At 44.3% G+C, this 14828-nt stretch overlaps 1 protein-coding gene across 2 annotated transcripts; it reads left to right on the top strand.

The window, feature by feature from the left end:
• Positions 1 to 69: 69 nt before the first annotated feature.
• Positions 70 to 13585, top strand: LOC106745814 (CREB-binding protein). 2 transcript variants are annotated; one of them, XM_014621761.1, is made up of 16 exons: positions 70 to 155; positions 229 to 401; positions 512 to 2286; positions 2399 to 2556; positions 4026 to 4136; positions 4223 to 4357; positions 5546 to 6022; positions 6215 to 6380; positions 6624 to 6800; positions 6921 to 7151; positions 7232 to 7462; positions 7548 to 7667; positions 7756 to 8057; positions 8140 to 8553; positions 10700 to 11015; positions 11134 to 13585. In XM_014621761.1, exons 2-16 carry the CDS (start codon positions 266 to 268, stop codon positions 12145 to 12147), a joined length of 5763 nt encoding a protein of 1920 aa, XP_014477247.1. In that variant the 5' UTR covers positions 70 to 155; positions 229 to 265; the 3' UTR covers positions 12148 to 13585. The 2 variants fall into 2 exon arrangements, with proteins under 2 accessions (XP_014477247.1, XP_014477246.1); XM_014621760.1 differs by having other exon boundaries at positions 11119 to 13585.
• The last annotated feature ends 1243 nt before the right edge of the window (positions 13586 to 14828 follow it).

The following is a 14828-nucleotide window of genomic DNA, read 5'->3' as shown; positions in this document are numbered from 1 at the left end:
GGACAACCCAGTGTAGTAGGGGAGAACAGATTGGGAAATTTGCAATTGCCGGGTGGTCTTCAACCGGGTCAAGTAACAGCGACACCAGTTCAAGGAACGAAAGAGTGGCATCAATCAGTTACTCCGGATCTCAGGAATCATCTCGTGCACAAACTGTTAGTAAAATACGCTTTATACACGCATACCAATATCGAGCAAGTTTTGAGTTTTTCCTCTCTGTTTTTTCAGGGTACAAGCAATATTTCCGACTCCCGATCCGCAAGCTATGCTTGACAAACGAATGCACAATTTGGTCGCGTACGCGAGAAAGGTCGAAGGCGATATGTACGAAATGGCCAACTCGAGATCGGAATATTATCATCTGTTAGCCGAGAAGATTTATAAGATCCAGAAGGAACTTGGTAAGTGACGAGGAACTTGAGGATGACTCGAGTCATTCGACCGATCAATTTGAAAAATACAATTTTTGTGTGCCATTTCCGACCAATACCGACGTATATTTTCAAAACAGAGGAAAAACGGCAGAAGCGGAAGGAACAGCAACAGCAGCAGCAGCAACAATTGCAGGCGCAACAGCAGCAGCAGCAGCCTCAACCCGCGGGCACATCCGGCCCTGGCTTGAGGCCATGCGCTCCTCCCAGCGTAGGAACTGTTCTACCCGCGAAACCAGTCGGTACGGTGCCACCTACCGTGCGAAGTCACTCACCAGGCATGGGCCAACTGGCGGCGCTACCTGGAATGGCGATCCAACACAATCGAATGCAATTCCCGCAACAGGCGCAACAGCAACAACAGCAGCCGCAACAACAGGTTCAGGCTCAACAACAGATACAGCAGCAGCAACAACCGCAACAGCAAGGGATCTTGGTTGGTCCTCCGGGTCCTAGTCCAAACGGACAGTCGACGTCCAACGCTAATATGGTGCCCAATCCCGGGCTCAGTCCCTTCGGGCAGCCTCAGATGTCACAGACCAACTTAACAACCACCACCGCCGCGTCCGCGACAACTAGTCAATTTCCAACGTCTAATGGCACTTCCGGTTTACCTAATAGTTCTCCCATTCAGAATCAGCATCAGTTCCCCGACCTCATGAAAGTTAGATTGGCTCAAGCTCAAGCTGCGCAACAGCAGCAACAACAACAGGCGGCTCAGCAGCAGCCGACGAGCACTTCGAGTCAGAGCACGCCAGCGACGTCGATACCGCAAACACCCTCGCCATTCAGCAGTATGCAACAGCAACAACCACAGCAGCAAAATACGCCGCAGCAGCCGCAGAGTCAACAGTTCGCCAACAACCGGCCGTTGTCAGCTTCTACACCCAGTGACAACGCCATCGCCACGTCGACGCCGCAGACGATACCTCCCCCTGCGTCCAGTGGACCGAGCCCGGGAACCGCGACAACGACCACCAACGGCCCTCAGTCCACCACTTCCACACCGAACACGCCGTTGGTCCCGTCACTTATGACCCCGAATCAGTCGGTCTCTTCCGCTAATCAAACGCCGCCGCATCCGGGCACGACGCCGTCGCCCGCCGGTCTCGCGAGTCTGGGCAAAGGTATGACCTCGCAGGAGAGAGCGGCTTTGAACGCACCGAGAAGCACGTCCATGTCGTCGCAGATGGCCGCCATCACGGCGGCCTTGGATCGCGATAATTCGCCAAGTCCGCCGATGAACAACAACAAGGGTAAACTGGACACGATTAAGGAAGAGAAGGAAATGAAAATGGAGATCAAGCAGGATCCAACGGACGCCGAGAACCATCGGATGGACTGTGGCAAGAGCGTGAACAATGAGATCACCATCAAGACCGAGATCAAGACCGAGCCGATGGAGGAAGACTCGAACGAAACGACGGTGAAAGAGGAACCTGCCAGCATAAAGGAGGAGAGCATGACTCCTATGTCCGCTCAGGATACGAGCGCCGCCGACATCAAGCCGATGGTGCCGGAACCGATACAACCTAGCGGCACATCGACCGACAAGAAGAAGTGCTTGTTCAAACCCGACGAGCTACGTCAAGCGTTAATGCCAACTCTCGAGAAGCTCTACCGACAAGATCCGGAATCTATACCTTTCCGGCAACCAGTAGACCCCCAAGCTCTGGGCATACCGGACTACCCGACTATCGTGAAGAAGCCCATGGATCTGTCGACCATCAAAAAGAAACTGGACACGGAGAAGTACAGCGATCCGTGGGAGTACGTGGATGACGTCTGGATGATGTTCGACAATGCTTGGCTTTACAATCGCAAGACCTCTCGGGTCTACAGATATTGTACTAAGGTATTGCGATTATTGAAGAGAATACGAATCACCCCTATATTTTGTTTATGTTAATTGCGCTTTTTTTATAATCGACATTTTTGTTTCTCACTGTATTATTGTTTCATCGTAGCTTTCGGAGGTGTTCGAGCAAGAGATAGATCCTGTCATGCAAGCTCTCGGATACTGCTGCGGCAGAAAATACACGTTCAATCCGCAGGTGCTTTGCTGCTATGGCAAGCAGTTGTGTACGATACCCAGGGATGCGAAGTATTATTCATACCAGAATAGGTCAGTATACTTGGAGAGTTGTCTTTATAGCGAACAAATTGGGTGCATTACTGCTGTCCCATGCGTCCGCGTTTATAAAGACGCCGTAACACTTACGACCGTTGATTTGTCTTCTGTTCTTTTACGTGAAAAAAAGAAAAGGAAAAAGACAACTACGCAAATGAGACTGTTACATGTACATTTCTTAAACGTATAATTTATTAATTATATATATGCGTATATATATTTTTTTTTAATTATTTTAATTTCCCCCATTTACAGACAACTTTTGACCATTAAACACGCTAAACGCGGATGCATTGACAGCGTTAATGCGCTTGGGTGAATATCAAGAATGTTTTATATTTTACATTTAATTCATCTGTTTCTGTCGTCGAATACGTGCGGTAAATACTAGAATGCGTGTAATGGAAGAAACACCGGTGATAATATCTCGAGGTGTTTTCGAATAACACGGTTTAAATTTCGAATAACGAATGCATGTCAAACTCGTGTGACACTTTGAAAGCGTTGGCCACTGCGTGTTCATTTTGCACTGGGCACTTCTAATTTAGAAGTATCCCGTCGTCGAATACGCTAGATTAAACTGGCAGGTTAATTAACCTGCTTTTGGCAATACTAGCAAAAGCAGGTCAGTACCCTGACCTACATCTTTTTCTTTCGTAATTTATAAAACAGTTATCCGCGTATACGCACTTGCATACACATATTCGCACAGTTAGATTTTTCTATATTAGTTGTTCATGTACCTAAGAGATATGTTTCTCACGGGGAATGTATATTAGAATCTTGAGTGGCCGAGCCACAAAGGATCGAAAAGTTTTGTACAGAGTTGCGAAACGATATGCCACGAGTATATTTGATTTTACATAACTCTTCGGTATATGCGCATATTATTAGAATATAAATACTAAAGTGTGAATTGATGTGCGTCTAACGATGGCACTGTTCTCTCTTCTTTGTATGTTACCTTCGCTCTGACCATGGGTTGCGCACGCGCACACAAATCCTTGTTTGCCGCTTGCTCTTCGTGTTGCCTGCGCCCTTGCTTCTTTTCGACTCTACTACTACGAAAAAACGATACTTGGATATTGGACGATCGTAATTGGAAACCTGAAATTTATAAAACGAACGAAAATAAAAAAAAAACGATAATTACGAAACGTCCGATTCGCAAAACACTAATTGAAAAAACGAGAACGATGTCTTCGCATGACCCTTTGGGAACGAAACCGAAATCGGATTCGGAACGATTAATTGGCAATACCATTGCATGCATGTGTAAAACTACGGAAAATCGAATGTACGCATATAAACAAACTTCTCGAAATTGACGCTTGAAACTTGGATGCGTCCGGTGAGACGGATAAAATTGGCCGTCACTCGTCGAACTCTCACGCAATATAAAACGCACGCATGGCACTCTGTGATGAAATGACACGACGTGTACAATGTAATTGGTATAATAGTCTAAAGGCATATGGTCTTATTTCCGACAGATACACCTTCTGTCAGAAATGTTTCAACGACATTCCTGGTGATACAGTGACGTTGGGAGATGATCCGGCACAACCTCAAACGTAAGTACAGTCTAATGCGTAATTTGTTCATTGTAACCCGTTGCACTTGCTTGGAAGAGCGGTTCTTAAAAGTGTTCCTTTTGCAGTGCCATCAAGAAGGAACAATTCCAGGAGATGAAGAATGATCACTTGGAATTGGAACCTTTTGTTACCTGTACGGACTGCGGTAGGAGAGTACATCAAATATGTGTACTTCATATGGAATCAATCTGGCCATTAGGGTGAGTGACAACGGCAGATAACATATTAAGCAATCGTAGGAGTTTTGAGAAATTCTGTTGTCGCAACCAACCAACTCGTCCGCTTCTGTACTTATTATTTATATTTTTACATAGAGAAAAAGATTTCTTCTGAGTTTTAATGAAATTTCTTTAATTTGTCCGAACAAATTTATTAAACAAATTGGTCAAGATAAATTTGTCTTTTGGAATGAAGCAAACAAACGAATGTTTGATTCAATAAACAGGATTCTTTGGTTTCTCAAACAATAAATATCTTTAAGTCATATAACTTAAAATATTAAAATATTTCTTTTATATTTTCATTCGAACATTACAACGGTTATTACTAGCAAGCAATACATTATTTGAAAAGTAACACTATATTGGAAACATATTAAAGAACTTCTTTGTCTCAGTGAAACAATATTTAACATACAAGATATCCGATAATTATATATATATATATATATATATCGTAAATATTTCGGGATCCGTGATATACAGGTAGAACGAATTAAACTGAACAAAAAAATCATGTATCATTCTGCAAAAGTCGCAATAGTTAATGAGGAATTAATTAATCTGTATGAGTTAATGAGCGGACGCGGGAACGATAGGTCGGACATGTAGAAAGAAAAATATCTTCTGAAGACATAATAACGATGCGTATCAACTGATAGTGATATGCATATTTTTTCGGCGCGCAGCCTTATGTCACACGCTGCTTGCTAGATTACTTCGCCTCCATAAATCAATCGATGCTCATCGTTGCTAAGACATCTTCAGAAGTAAGTTATTTTTCTTTATACAGAGTCTGGCTTGTTTCCTGTGCGATCATTAGCTCGTACAGATTAATTAATTTCTTATTAACTATTGCGAATTTTGTACATGATTTTCCTGTTTAGTTTAATCCACACTATCTCCACACCTCTATGTCTCAAGATAATTACGGGGCACCTTGTATGATAAAATAAATTTTTTTGTTAATTATAATGTTTTTTTTTTCTATCAAACAACGTAGTTTACTCTAGTGAAATAACGTTTTCACTCAAATTGATACTTGACATTAAATTATATTGTTTATGTCAAACAAACACATATATCAAATGCAAGGAAACCTTTTTCTCCGTGTACGTTAAGGAAATTCCGAGAACATGTGTTACTCAAACATCGCATTTCCTCCGACAGATTTACCTGTGATAATTGCTTAAAGAAGAAAGGTCAGAAACGCAAAGAGAATAAGTTTAACGCCAAACGATTGCCCATTACGAAACTCGGCACTTATATCGAGACGCGCGTGAACAACTTCCTCAAGAAGAAAGAGGCCGGTGCCGGTGAGGTCGCGATCAGAGTGGTCGCGTCTAGTGATAAAGTGGTTGAAGTTAAGCCCGGCATGCGTAGTAGATTTGTCGAAAACGGTGATATGCCCGGCGAGTTCCCTTATCGCGCTAAGGCGTTGTTCGCATTTGAGGAGGTCGACGGCACGGATGTGTGTTTTTTCGGTATGCACGTGCAAGAGTACGGGAGCGAATGCACGCCGCCGAACACTAGACGAGTTTACATCGCGTATTTGGACTCTGTACACTTCTTCCGGCCTAGACAGTTTCGTACAGCTGTATACCACGAGATCCTTCTGGGATATCTGGATTACGCGAAGCAACTTGGGTAAGTGTAATTAAACAACGTCCAGTTTGCAAGAAAAGTTATACCCAATTGGTATTTAATTATTATCACATTGATCGAACAACCAATATAACAACCTATCAGAATTTTGTTAAGAGAATGTGTGTTTAACGAACGTAACGTGTCTTATACATATACATACAAGATTTATAATTAAAAAAAATATAATTTTAGATATACCATGGCGCACATTTGGGCGTGTCCGCCTTCCGAAGGGGACGATTATATTTTCCACTGCCATCCCCAAGAACAGAAAATACCAAAGCCTAAAAGATTGCAGGAGTGGTATAAGAAAATGTTGGACAAGGGAATGGTCGAGAGAATCGTACTCGACTACAAGGTGGGGGGAAAAAACGTGTTTGATATATTTTACACATAAATCTAGTCTCTTGTGTTTCCGATATGTGTCTCGATATCGTATCGGAGTCTAATGAGACTTAAAGAAAAGTCTGTGATAAAGCTAATGTTCTTGTTACATTTATAACACTGAACATAGGATTTGCAGGCGACATTTTTCTGCCGAGTATTTCTTCATTATTTATGCATCGAGCAGAGTATATAAATCGATGTTTTTGTTTTGTAGGATATCTTAAAACAAGCTATGGAAGACAGGCTTTCGTCTGCGGCAGATTTGCCATACTTTGAAGGCGATTTCTGGCCGAATGTGTTAGAAGAGAGTATTAAAGAATTAGATCAGGAAGAAGAAGAGAAGCGGAAGCAAGCTGAAGCGGCGGAAGCCGCCGCTGCGGCGGCAAACGCGGTAAGTCGCGGAAAATGAATAATCCTTCTCGTAATGTTCATTTCTCTTTTTCATTTTGCATATATACATGTGCCTTTTTCTTTTATCTTTCGTATATACATGTATTTCTGGTATTTTTAGATATTTTCGCTGTCTGAGGATTCTGAAACTCCGGACGGCAAGAAGAAGGGTCAAAAGAAGGCAAAGAAATCTAACAAATCCAAAGCGAATCAAAGGAAGAACAGTAAGAAATCGAACACTCCTCAGACCGGAAATGATCTTTCCGCAAAAATTTTCGCGACCATGGAGAAACACAAGGAAGTATTTTTCGTCATCAGGTTGCATAGCGCTCAAAGTGCAGCCAGCTTGGCAGTACGTTTTTGTCTCAATTATATTTTCATGAGTAAGCTCTTATAAAAGATACGATCGTTAACTTTGATTTAAATTTTCAGCCGATCCAAGATCCCGACCCTGTAATTAATTGTGATTTGATGGACGGTCGAGACGCTTTTCTTACTATGGCGAGAGAAAGGCATTACGAATTCTCGTCACTAAGGAGAGCGAAGTTCAGTTCTATGTCAATGTTGTACGAGCTGCATAATCAAGGCCAAGACAAATTTGTTTATACTTGCAACAATTGCAAGAGTCACGTGGAAACTAGATACCATTGTACAGTTTGTGACGTATGTATCCCGTTTTGGTAATACGTTCTCCTTTTCGCTTAAGATTTATTCATACCTTTACAATAAACTTTGCTTTTCGTTATAGGATTTTGACTTGTGCGTTAGTTGTAAAGAGAAAGATGGTCATCCGCATCCTATGGAGAAACTCGGTTTTGATTTGGACGATGGTTCATCGCCAGTCGATGCCAAACAGACAAATCCACAGGTGATTTACGGGTCACTTTTATCAATATTCTTTTGTAGAGCGAAACATCTTGATCCTCACCACGTCGTTTCTTTTTTCACTTATACAGGAAGCTCGGAAACTGTCGATACAAAGGTGCATTCAGTCATTGGTGCATGGTTGCCAGTGCAGAGACGCTAATTGCCGTCTGCCAAGTTGCCAGAGGATGAAGAGAGTGGTGATGCACACGAAGAATTGTAAGAGGAAGACGAACGGCGGATGCCCGATATGCAAACAATTGATAGCGCTCTGTTGTTACCACGCGAAACACTGCCAAGAGAATAAGTGTCTTGTTCCGTTCTGCTCTAACATCAAACTCAAAATTAAGCAGCAACAGCTTCAGCAACGGTTGCAACAGGCGCAATTACTCAGGTCGGTGTTTGAACAAGCGTTGAATTTCCCGTGTATCAGTCATAGGGCGTTTTACTGAACGTTGCTTCGCCTTTGTGCGCAGGAGGCGAATGGCTGTGATGAACACGAGGCCGACTGGACCTATGGCCGCGATGCAGGCCGGACAACAGACCACGAACGTCGGTATGGCGACCGGAGTCGCTATGAAGCCCGGTGTCAGCGCTACGAACTTGCCGTCTCCGCATCAGCCGGGTATTGGTCTGAAGCCTGGCACACAAACACCGCCTGCTCACGTATTGCAGGTGGTTAAGCAAGTACAGGAGGAAGCTGCGAGGCAACAAGTACCACACGTCAACTACGGCAAGGTTGCGCCGACCAGTGCAGTCGGTGTGGGGGTCGGCGTGGGTGGGCAAACCGGCGGTGTAATGCCTCCGCCACCGATGCAGCGACCGATGCCGGTTCAGATGGCGAATCCTGGCGGCACGCATCTAATTCCAATGGATCAGTGGACGGCGAGGTAAGTGGAAATTTGTTCAACTTGTGTTTCTTGAATGTTCTCACTTTTAAAAATGAATTATTCTCCATTAAGTTGGAATCGTTCATTCTGTAACTAATCGTTTTTATTGTACAGTACCGTGCATCAATTGAGTTCTTTTTGACTGTAGAATGAATTAGTTTAGTATAGATTAGGTAAAATAGTAAGGAAAATATAAGAGTACGTTAGAGGGGAGCGCTATTAAAGCTCCTGGATACTCGCTATGGCTGTTCTTCCTTGATGACGTCATAAGCGAAGAAAATCGTGCCAATTTATGTGATAGCACCCTTATATGTGGAAAAAAAAAGACGCACAAAATAACATACTCGTAATCGATTCAGCACATTTGTAAAAATGGTCGGACGCTTTCCTCTAATCTTTTCTTTAAACAATTAATAAATAGCCGTGAAATTAAAGTAACAGAAATCATGAGAAAAGATAGACGTCGTATGTAGTTGTCGGATGCCGGAACACAGTTAATGGTCCAATGAGGAGAATTTACTTTCGAAAAATAAATTCTTTCATTGGACCATCGGCTGCGTTCCGACTCCGATATACAACGGCGTATTGCAAAACAGATTTTAGTCCTGATCAGCCCTAATGTGTCATTCTATCCTTGTACATCTATGAGCAACAAAGATAGGATGACGCGTGCGTGCTCCCCGAATGCAACCTAAATGAGCGCGCTATTTCTAGGTTTTTCACGCCTGTCTTTTCCACGGAATTATAGATTTTTATATGTGGTTAGTCACATAAATTTATATGTGTGGTTAGTCGCAAAAAAGTTGCAAAACAACGCATTTTTCTTTTGATAAGTTTCGGAACACATCTCACGTTCAATAGATTTTTTTTTTTTTTAATTCTCTCTAAGAAGATACGTTTTTTCTGTTGGATATGAAATCGCGAAAAACGTCGAAAAAAAATATTGCAATCTTTTTGTAGTTAACTATACATACAGATTGCGTTCTTTTGAGAGGTATGAAGGCAAGATTGGAGGATAGCTGTATTCCCCTTCCCTTGTCTTTCCATTGTCCACAGGCATTCAATCTTTATTTAGCTTGACTTCTATTGGAGAAAACTAGACAAAGATCAAGTGCCTGTGGTAACAGGATATCTTTTCTAATTAAGTCTTTGCAGCTTTTTGTGGAGTTTGTATATACAAGGTGCCGGACGCAAATCGTGCCATCTGTCGTATACTTTCAGTTTAGGTCGATATGAACAAACAAGTCTTTTATTTTGCAAAGAATCACGGGAAATTTCGAGTTATTAATGAAAATGGCCATGCATAAAAGTTTCTTTAATAAATAACTCGAAATTTCGCGTGGTTCTTTGCAAAATGGTAGAGAACTTTTTTGTTCATATTGAGCTAAACAACAAATATGTGACAATTGGCACCGGCTTGCGTCAGACACTATATAAGTCCATGGCCAGAATTCTCAAAGATCGAATGCGTATTTTACTTTCGCGATTAATGCCGGCCGCAACACGACAAGGTGGACAAGCTCAAAGAGCCTGCAAGACGTTAGTTTAGTTATGCTCCTCCGCCCAAAGCGCTCGTGTGTGTGTCTTTGGAGAATAAAGTTTACCCTCACAAGAATTAATTCTATGCTTCTTGCTCCCAATTTTGAGGATAAAGAAAAAATACATTGGGAACGACAAGTAGAGACTGGACCGGGAATCGATCTCGGAATCTTTGGCTTGCTGAGCGGCTGCTCTACCAGCTAAGCTGTACAGGCCCAACGATACATCTCTGTCTCTTTCTTCCTTTTCTCTCTTATTGTCTTAATAGTAATTCTTACAGAGTTCGATTTTTTGCATAATTTCCCTTGCTATTACCATTGATGATAGTTGTATTCTTTGTTAAACGATTTGTAAAATCTGTTAAATAAATAAACAGGGTAAAATTTTGTTTTACTCTATTAAACAATGTTGAGAAAAAATTGAAAAAAAATATTGGATACCGACCTACTGAATATTGAACGTTTTCTCTGAAGACGAAAACCATCATTAGTTCTCCAGCTGCATCAGTCTACACTCAAAAAGGACTAGATTTGTGTACGGTAATATACAGAGAAATATAGAGCTTTAGGTGTTTTCTATTTTACGCACGTGCTTTTCCCCACTTCAGTAGGTACCAACCGAATGCAGTGATGCAACAAAGCCCCGGCTTACGGCAGCAGACTCCGCAACTTATACAGCAGCAGCAACAACAGCATCAAACTCAGCCGGGAATGGGAATGAGCGCACAAATACCACGTCAACAGGGCGTGATCGGGCCGGTTGGACAGGTTGGTGGACCACAGGCTCAGAGCAATATGCAAAAGCACGCATTGCAGCAGTTGATGCAGACTCTTAGAAGCCCGCACACACCCGAGCAACAGAACCAAATACTGCAAATACTCAAGAGCAATCCGCCGCTGATGGCAGCTTTCATCAAACAACGGGTAAGTTGATGTTATTTTTGAAGAGAGAAAAAAAACAAATGTCTGTACACGTTACCTTAAGACTTTACAGCCTCTATTACCATACGGTCTTCTTAATAAAAAGGCGAATGTCCATCAGCAACAACCTGGTCAACATGGCGCAGGAGTCGGCGGCCCATTGGGCCCTAATCAACCTCAACAACAACAACCTGGTTTGCAGCATATGATGTCCCAACAGCAACAGCAGCAGCAGCAACAACAACAACAGCAGCAGCAGCAGCAGCAGCAGCAGCAGCAGGCTCAACAGCAGCAGCAGCAGCAAGGCAGACTGCAAATACAGGCGATGCTGACGCAACAGGCGCAACAACAGCAGCCGGTGCAGCCTCAGACCCAGTGGTACAAGCAGCAGATGATGGTGATGCAGAGGCAACAACAGGCCCAACAGCAGGCGCAACAGCAGCAGCAGCAGCAACAACAGCAGCAGCAGCAGCAGCAACAGCAGCAGCAGCCGTTCACTCAACCACCAGCGCCGCCGTATGGTCAGCAACGGCCCATAAGGCCGTCTCTTCTCGGTAATCATACGATCTATCGTTGTACCATAGAAAACGAGGCACGCAAGGCCAACGGAGCCCCGATGAACAACACTATGGGCTATTTCGCGAATTCATCCCCAGGTTACGGTGGTTTCAACGAGCAAGGTTACGGTCAACCGGGCCTGAAACCAACTCCGCCACCCGTACCGTCACCACAGGGTGTGATGGGACCTCCGGGGATCTCCGTGCAGCAACAGCTGATGCAATCGGTCCGTTCTCCGCCGCCCAATCGATCTCCCCAGCCCAACCCCTCGCCGCGACCAGTCCCCTCACCCCGTAATCAGCCGGTACCCTCGCCGCGTTCCGGACCGGTGCCATCGCCGCACCATCATCCTCCGCACGGCACACCTACCCATTCGCCCGCTCACGAGCTCGCCGGTCCAAGCGAGATGATGCTTTCGCAGCTGAGTGGCGCAGCCGGGGCGCCTGCCGGTCATCCCGGCGCTATGCCTCACCATCCGTCACCGGCACCGGCGCCCTCGGCGAGCGGCACGGACTCCAGTGAGGTGACGCCGATGACGCCACAAGACCAACTCTCCAAGTTCGTCGAGGGGTTGTAGTGACTGTTAGTGATGGCGTCGGTCGATGTAAGTGAAGACTCTCTTACGGCGCACGCTCGGGCGACGCGTATCGTTTTCCGCTTCGCGTGTTAACCACGCGGAACGTCCGCGGAACAGGTCCATAGATACGGTCAGTCCGTCGCTCCTTCGCGCGCGCGCGATACAGAGGGAAAGAAAGAACGAGAGACACCCACAACGTGCTCCGCGCTTTCGCCGAGTGACCGGGCACTGTCTGGTTGAACCCCAGACGTGCGTCGCGCTGTCCACGATTCCAAAGAGCGCGACACACCCAGACGCTCGTTTCGCGTTCCTTCTCTTTCGATTGTTCTTTTCACGCGGGTTCCACAGGTCGTAAGGGGAATAGAGAGAGAGAGAGAGAGAGAGAGAGAGAGAACGCCACGTTGGTGCTGCTTCGATGCTACGGCCCGGCTCAAATAGGCTCGAGTGACTCGAGTCGTTTCGTCGTTCGTTCGGTCAGTCGGTCGGTCGGTCGGTCGGTCGGTTGGTCGGTCGGTCGGTCGGTCAGTCGGTCGGTCGGTCGGTCAGTCGGTCGGTCGGTCTCGTAGAGCGTGAGGGAGAAAAGCCAGTAGAGCGACGAAAAAAAGAATTCAAGACTAAAGACAAAATCGAGAGACTACTGTTAAGTTTCCCTCGTAAACCCTCCGAAACCCCTCCTTCCCCGCCACCACCACCACCATCACCACACTTCCTCGCTGCTGCTCGCGCAGGCTGAGTGAAATCGTACAAATGTGTTGTGTATACTTAACGTTAACTGATAATTAATAGTTCAAATACTATTAGAGTGTAGTAAGTATATGCAATGATTATACAACAACATTATTATCGTATCGAGATGCGAGATATATATGATGAGGAGAGATGTATGAAAGATAAACGATATAGGGGAACTACTAGTGTTGTATGTATGGGAGAGAGGTGAAGCAGAGAATCTAGTTCGTTAAGTAATATGTTCATTTAAGGAAAATCTTGTTATTAAGAGGATCCCGAAATGGGCCGCCGAAGGTTAACATGTACCTTAGCGCCATGAAATTTTATGAATTACGTCGCGGTACTCGCATTCTCGAGCGCGCGAAATCGCCGAAATCGAGAATGATGGTGATTCTCTTGACAGAACGTATTAAGCATAAACACGAATTAACGTTATCGCAACCAAAAAATAGAAATTCACAACAGGCCGCTATCTGCGTTGGGAGGATTTATAATGAATGTTACTTTTGATGATGAGAGGATTGAGAGAAAAAACAGTTTTTCCACAGTTGAGGGTCCATGCGTGTACAGTCCAATCAAAATGTAGCTACGAAAGCGTATCCGATACGGGCCCTCGCGTGAAAACCGCTCTGTACATATTGCATTATTACTATATTATTATATTATTATATATTATTATTTTAATATTATTATTAATATTATTATTATTATTATTATTAATTACACGATATAGAATAATAACGATTATTAATTTACCTGCCGATTATTGATTTATTATTATTAATATTATTATTATATTATATATTATTATTCTATTAATATGATGAATTCATAAATAGATATATTGTAATATTTGCAAAAAATGAGAGAGAGAGAATTTCACACGCGTTATTACACGGGTTTACTAGCACCCGCGTACAAAACACACTGAACCACACTATACTTCAGTACGCCAGTGTTGTATAATAGTAAAGCTCTAAGTGTAATTTTCTCCTCTAACCCGCGTCTTTTCCCCACCCCTCCGCTGCCCCCATCTGCCCCCTCCCCAACTCTCAGTCCCCATTTTCTTCACCACCTATTTAAATGACTTAGTAATAACGTGGAATGCGTGAGCATGTTGTGTTTCAAAAGGTCCGTGGCCGTCGGATATTTTTGAAGTACACTTTGTATAATATAGCTATCATGTAATTATACCAGCTGATGATGATTAAAAGGAAAACGTAATCGGAATGCGAGGGATTAACTGACATACACACACACACACACACATACCAGCATGAGAAACAAAAAGCTAACCGCAAAGCAAGCATTCTCATAGCAATCGTAAGGTTGCGTTCCGTACGTACGCGAGCGCTGCCGCAACTTCAAGTAAAGATTATGAATAAAGAAACACCATCGTATTGTAATCTAGCTACACGAGAGACACATTGAGAAAACGCGCGGGCATGCACTTATTACGCGTAGTACACACACACACACACACACACACGAGCGCGTACGCTGGCATGTGTACACACGCAATATACAAGCGCGTACCATCCATTCGCGAGTGCACGCGGATGCGCATACGAAACCGTTCGAACACAGCTCTCAACAGCACGCGGATTGGTGTGGTGCCTTTCTTTTTCCTTTTTTTTTTTTTCCCGTCTTCGCTTCTTTCTCTCTTCTCTCCGCCAAGTCACTTTGGCGAATTAACCGAAAGGGACGGGAATGATACGACGATCTGGTGAATGACCGTCGTCCAGCGCACGGCAGAACTCGATTAAGGTCAGCGGTCGACCTTGGTTGAGTGGACCAAATTCTCGAGCGGGTTGTTCACGTGCGCGGCCGGCTACTCCTGCAGATTCTCGTGGCGGTCGTCGACGTTCGCCAAATAGCTCGGCGGACATCGACATCATCGAGAATGCACGCGCACGTAACATGTACATAATACCAGGGCCCCCCCCCCCCCC

The sequence above is a fragment of the Dinoponera quadriceps genome, unplaced genomic scaffold (assembly GCF_001313825.1).
Source record: "Dinoponera quadriceps isolate SergipeBrazil2010 unplaced genomic scaffold, ASM131382v1 scaffold1658, whole genome shotgun sequence".
Taxonomy (NCBI): Eukaryota; Metazoa; Arthropoda; class Insecta; order Hymenoptera; family Formicidae; genus Dinoponera; species Dinoponera quadriceps.
This window is presented reverse-complemented; position numbering and strand designations above follow the sequence as displayed.